Source organism: Cephus cinctus, unplaced genomic scaffold (assembly GCF_000341935.2).
Source record: "Cephus cinctus unplaced genomic scaffold, Ccin1 Ccin1_scaffold0577, whole genome shotgun sequence".
NCBI lineage: Eukaryota > Metazoa > Arthropoda > Insecta > Hymenoptera > Cephidae > Cephus > Cephus cinctus.
Genome location: NW_014333226.1, coordinates 193,615 through 200,226, shown reverse-complemented (window position 1 = coordinate 200,226; position 6,612 = coordinate 193,615). Strand labels below are relative to the sequence as shown.

The window sequence follows — 6,612 nt, the reverse complement described above, 5'->3', positions numbered from 1 at the left end:
TTTGAGATTATAACTTGAATTTTTAATTAGGCCCAGGAACAAGGGTCATCAATCTTGGCCAAGGGCAGTAATCGTTCACGAGAAGAAAAAGGAGGAAGTCGCCACGTCAGCCGATTAAAAATTGTCATCGTTCCTTATACTTCCTCCGTCGTCCTCGGCTCGTTCGTGCTCGGCCGTCCCTGCTGACATCGCTCCGGGTCCTCCCCAATGCGAACAGCGGAAGTTCAACTTTTCAACTTGAGGTGAAGCTTTTCTAATCAGCGGACATTAATCTTTGTTAAGTCACGAGCGCCGTATAATGGGCCCTTCGCGTACATGCTTCTGCATTATGAAGACCCCAAGTGTTTTTTTTCCCTATCTTCCTTGCGGGCTAGTACTTATCGACTCCTTAAGATGGATCCTCATGATTTTAGATTTAAATTATAATACGAGTAGGCTTTACTTAAGAGTAGATCTGACTTACCCAATTTATTAACGATTTTCTTCCCAGGACGCCCTGTAGTGATGCTCATCGTTAGAGACACTTATTAAAGAATCGGTACGCTCTGTGAAATGATTTGGGACAACAGAGCGTACAAATTCTAAAATAAATATCGTAACAGTCCGATCGATCCAGCATAGACGAAATCCCATTGCACGAAGCGTTGATTGGGTATTGCATAATTTACCAATGCATCGTCCGACTGCATAAACAAAAGGGTTGGAGGAACTTTCATGAGGCGTAAAAGAAAAAGAAATGTTCAGTTCTCGAAAAAATTAGCGAATTATCGACCGGAAGCTACGGCGAACGGTATGAAATTCCGACTGTATTAATCGAAAGTCAAACTGAATGTCATATGAATTTGGCACTGGTTTCAAATTAATTAAATGGCATCGGCCGCTATTTAAAATTCCCGCCCGCGGGAAATGGCTGAATGAAAAAAAAGCTAGCAGATCTCAAAGCTCGACAGCTATTTTCGAAAACTGTTTTCACCTGAAAGTAACAACACGAACCCAACGCAGAGACAATACTAGATTACGTAATGTCGAATTCTGATTACCTTTTTTTATTGCGTGTCTATTATAAATGTACAACTCGTCATACATGATCTGCTTACGTAACTAAGTGTCGTCATTATCTTGTCGTATTCTTATTGCATTTAGTTGTCACGAGCGCCGATATTAAAACTGCAGCGCTCAACGACGTCCCGTCGACCATGACCGATTAATCGTCAGCTAACAATAAGACGTCATTGCATACACACCTGACTCAACATACAGACATATGTGGACAAAGGTACGTATATGTATATCGAAACAGCGGGTGGATAACAGGAAAGTCATATATGATTTGAAAAGGATCTAAGAGAAATGCATAAACGAAATGAAAAAGGACCTTCCTTTGACGAAACGTTATCGGCCTTTTAGTACTTCTTTAAGCCGACGGGACGTGGTGGCGCTTCTTTCACTCACTCTAAAACGCTAATATAAGGATATAACGAGGTCCTATTACGTATGTATATAATAAAGTCAACGCCTAGAAAGCACAATATCAGTGTGAATATAGCTTAATAAGTGTTAATAAGTCATTCCGCTGGTAGTCGGATCGTCGGGTTACGTTAGGATTATAGGTTAGGTTAGGTAGCAAAGTTCCATCTAATTTCAAGAAAGGAAGTGTTTAAGTACGCGCTCAAGTAAAAGCACTCACCAAGCACGCAATTGCTTAACGATTCCAATTAAGGCTTCAGACAAGCTTTAATAGGCAATAGGTACACAAATTAAAAAGTCTTTTGCAGTACGGCTGACACGTTTGCTCTACCATGAATTAAATTCTTTCGACCCGATCGTACAATCCTTCATTTAACATTCCACGTAACCTGACTTCCATCTGTTCCCCTTGTTTTCCGTCTTCCCCTTCGAGGGGTCGCATCCCTTTGATACGAACTGACTATAAATACAATTTTCACGACTCTCCGCGCATCCGACGTTACCCTCAGCCTAGGATCAGCTGGCATATATTGTAACGTCGGGAATCGTTATATCCAATGCTCGGCTGCAAGTCGTAAGATGGTGCTTTGCATTAAACGCGTGCTTACGCAAAAGCTCTTATACGTATAAATGAATATGGTATAGGAGCTTTACTGTAGGTAGTATACCTATATACGTACGGTGAGTACACACTGTAGCGACGTAATGAGCATTAGCGTAAATTACTGGAGGTAGTCGAATTTCTGATACTTCCAGCTCTGCCTGTGCTTCCCTTAATCGTCGTTGGATATGAAAGTGCTTTGTGCAAGACTGTATTCTGATACGTTCGGTATCCTGTGTGCAGATAAAAGGAACGTGACTCGAGTCACAAAGGTCCTATATATATATATATATATATATATATATATATATATATATATATATATATATATATATATATATATATATATATATATATATATATATATATGGATAAATTTTGTTTCTCATAAAAATTGCAAGTCAGCCAACCAGAGATACAATTAGGTGGAGCTTTGATCTTTTCGTGTGAGGTACCTTTAAGAATGCAGAAGAGGACGCACTTAAGTATACACTTGTACTAACGGATTAATTGGGAAAAGCTTGGCTGGGGCGGGGAGGAGAGGAGGGAAAGGGGATGGGTGAGAACTGTCTTTGTCCTTATAGTACTGCGTTGATGATGATAACAATAATAAAATCTTATTGCCTAAATTCCCTAAAGTTAATATGTATGTTGGTTTTATGTATCCTTAAGGTATGTATGCATTTATTTATCCGTCGACAATTATCGACGGTATTGTTCGATTGATTTTTACAAAGAATCTCGTCTTAAACGGGGTGACAACAAGGTAGCAAGATTGATGCTTTCTTTATCTTATATCCATATTTTTGGGTGAAAGTAAGAAAGAGCAAAGTAAACGAAGGGACAAAGGAAAATTGAAAACGGTAGCCAGACTAATGTTATTAATTAATATCGAAAGAGTTTACCGAGCCGTTTTCATGAAAACTCACCAGCCATGACTATCCAATGATAAATCAATGTCTACTGTAGATACACACACGTAAGAAAATACATAACGATCCTCGTACCTTGAAAAGGCCAGTGCGGCAAAGTGGCCGTGGTTCAGAAAATCCTCGTTCCTTTTCTCTACAGGCGAAATCATTCCGCAAAGTACAGTAACAACGCGACAAGGATTATTTATCACTGGGAATAAGGAGGAATCGGATTCGATAGACCCTGACCCTAGCTCTTTGAACTATCGTTAGATTAAAGTATTCATTTAGCCTTCAATAATACGTATTACACTGTATTATTATATATTGAAGTAAGTGCTACACGTGTGTCCCCCTTTATAAGTCACACGGATCCGTGAATTGGACTGCGAATGGATATAATCGATCTTATTTCGTAGCAATCGAACAGTCACCTGATCGATCACACTCGCACCGGCAAAAATCAAAATCGACATGCTGCATTTACTTGCTGAAAGACGTTGCATCTCGATAACGATTTTAGCACAAAAATTCGACACGTGGTGTCATCTTCATTCGCGCCCGTAATATATAATAATAATAATATAATAATAATGACAATAATAATAACTCGTTTACAAGTAATTAATGCTACTTAAGCGATTTATCGATTTTATATAGTAATTCTTTAATCTCCATTATTATCGTATTCGTAAGGTTACTATTTTTTGTATAATAATAAGTATCTTCATTTTTAATATTTTCTGTATGTAGGTATTCCACGTTCAATTAAGCTTAAGATTAAGAAATACGTCGTCCGCTTGTCTCCTGATGATTGATAAATGTCGATGAAGATCTCTCGGGGCGTATCGCAATGGTTTAAACATTATCAATCGTCACGATTTCCTTGCGTTCGCCGGTGTGCGCGTATACGTACGTGCGAAAGCGTCGCGACGCTTCAGCGAATTTTTTTTGCCCAGGAGACAGACAATTTTAAGAGGAAGATTTTTAAAAATTGATTTTTAGGTTATAGGGTTCAACGTATGTACGAAGAAACGTTACTAGAGCTTTTGTAAAGGTTGAATACATTTTTTTTTCATGGTTCACATTCCTGCTTGGGATTCAATTAAAATCTTCCTCTGCTTCCACGTGGCTTCTCTAGTAATTCTTTATACCGGATTTCTGTGTGATGCGAAGCGAGGAAATCGCGCGGAGGAACCTTTGACACGTCGTCGCCGAGGAAACGTGCTCCCGTGCCTTTTCCAAAATCAGACTTTTCTTTTACATTTTTTTATTATCGACCAATTGCGTCCTCCTTGATACGGCAATGATGATATCGAGAGAGGGATTATCGATGAAGAAATGATCTACAAATTTAGGTACAGCCAATGTGTTTGTTACGTAGGGATATATCATAATGAAATCACGTATGACCAGGATGACTTTTATTTGTGAAAATTTAAAAAAAATATAGGAACTCAAGATATCGTGCCGAAAGTTGAAAAAGTGTATAATATAGTAAAATAAGTGTAATAAGTGTAACTTTTACGCAGATGAAGACGGTAGTCAGACAGTGAAAGAGGAGAGGGAGTAAAAATAAAGTAAACGAATCGGTCCCGATTGTGGAACGTCGAATGTCTTTTCGTTTCAAGCTGCAAAAATTCGCCTGAGGATATTACGTGTGTTTAATTATGTCCTTTTGAATTTTATTTGGTTTTTTTATCATTCAAAAATATTGGAATGACATTGAAAATTATCAAGCATATACTTTTCTTTTTATATTCGTATCTTTGCGCTCATGCTTGTGACGTAACTTCGTGATATATTTTTTGTCCTTTTTTTGCAGTTCGTTTTGTTATATGTGCCTTTCTCTATTTTTCAAATTGTATATCTACGAGACGCATAAGTCACGTTTAAAGTAACTGGACAAATTACTAAAACAGAGTATTGTATTAAATTCCATAAATCCCTGAAAGCATCGATCCAAGTTTTCATGTGAATTCGTACGTTTCGAAAGATACACAATTTTGAAAATGACAAAGAACCTATAATCCTACACCGTATAACTATACTTAAATCGTATAAGTACAGTCCGTCCATAGAGTGAGTGTCTTATCAAGGGTGCCAACATTTCACAGCTCCGTATATAAAAGAGTAGAGAACTTCTTCGTTTTAGCATAAATCGACTATACCAATACACCAAACGAAACAAAAGTTTATTCGATTGATCCTAACCAAACCCGAGATCACTTTATTTACAGATAAACACCAATTGCCAATGTATTATCGACCCTAGATTACTTTTCGTTACCATATCCTTTTTAACGTAAAGACATTTTTTTAAATATAGCAGCCAGCCGCAGTAAAAAAAGGAGGAATTTACATTTAAAAAACAAGAGATATAAACTTTCTGAATAAATTCAATAGACCCGGGCGGTTCAAGAGACAGATAGGATATGAAACTGCCGCAAGTGTCGATATTGGTGATGATGCTGATGCTGCCGCCTGCACATTCTCATAAAGCAGTGACTCGGGTCCAGGAACAAGATCACGCATCGTGATTCAACCAAGGATAAGGATACGTCAGCCCTTTTGTAGTTAACCGAATATAAATGAAAGATATTTAAAAATCTACCAGACGGACGGTACCTCCCTACCTACCTACTTTACAGACATTGGTCGTAACAGCGTCCAAAGGAATGGCGGAATCGAAAAAAGAAAACGAAAGAGTTTCAAGTAAAAAGTGAAGAAGGTCCTCAAAAAAGGAATAAACCCAGGCGAGCCGTTCGCTTGTCGCGAGATTGAATTCTGCCTGGACGAGCTTTCTCCGCGTTCCGAAAAAGCTCTGCCGAATGTTCTGATTTCAATTTTACCTACGTGGTAGGTTGTAGGTACAGGCCCGTCCGAAAATCCTTCCAGCGTGTCTCCCTCGTATAATCGTTCGTCCGATAATTCGTTCCATCGGTTTCCGCCCGGATACCCGTACAGTTAGCCCAGGTAGAGAAAAGTTGAAAAAAAAAAAAAAATGTAAAATCAAACACAAACGAAAAGTTTGGACCAGGAGTGGAATAATAGACAGAGAAGAGGAGGAACAGAGATAGACAAAGGGATACCTTTTTTTTAATTCCTACCGGAAGTAGCTATATATAGATTGTTGAATGTCTGAACGTGGCCTATCTCGGTCAGAGATAAAATGTCTAGTGTGAACTCAACCTCGTGGCACTACTCGCTGAAGGACTTCAACTTGATGATGGGATTCGATGATCGGGGATGATCCTCACTCGTCAGGATGGACGTATTAGCCACGAAGACTGTGTCCAAGGAGGATGAGAGCCGCTGCGAAGATGCAGATGGTGGCCGAACTCGATGTCAGAGAGTGTCCAGAGTTGCATCCGTCTTCGTTGCAGCAATAGCTCCTCGTGCTCCAGGTCTCTGGAACATTTCGTGAAGGCTCATTCAATTTCCACGGATTACCCGCTTCGTCTGGTGCACAGCGATCGGTCAACGTTTCCTTTTTTTCTTTTTTTTTTTTTTTTTAATGGCTACTTCGTTATTAGATTCGCCTCGCAGGCTTGCTTAAATTTTTTTTTTTTTTTTATTAGTTTCTCTTAGGAAATCTAATTTAATTTTTAACCCCCCCCCCCCCCCCCCCCC

General features: G+C 39.0%; 1 protein-coding gene across 1 annotated transcript in view; it reads right to left on the bottom strand.

Moving 5' to 3' along the window:
• Nucleotides 1-4,386: 4,386 nt before the first annotated feature.
• The window catches only part of LOC107268709, a 53,206-nt gene continuing 50,980 nt past the window's right edge, over nt 4,387-6,612 (bottom strand). The window contains exon 4 of the mRNA XM_015741748.2: nt 4,387-6,390. Within this exon, the coding sequence (XP_015597234.1) occupies nt 6,257-6,390 (134 nt within the window). The 3' untranslated portion in view covers nt 4,387-6,256. The remainder of the gene's footprint in view (nt 6,391-6,612) is intronic.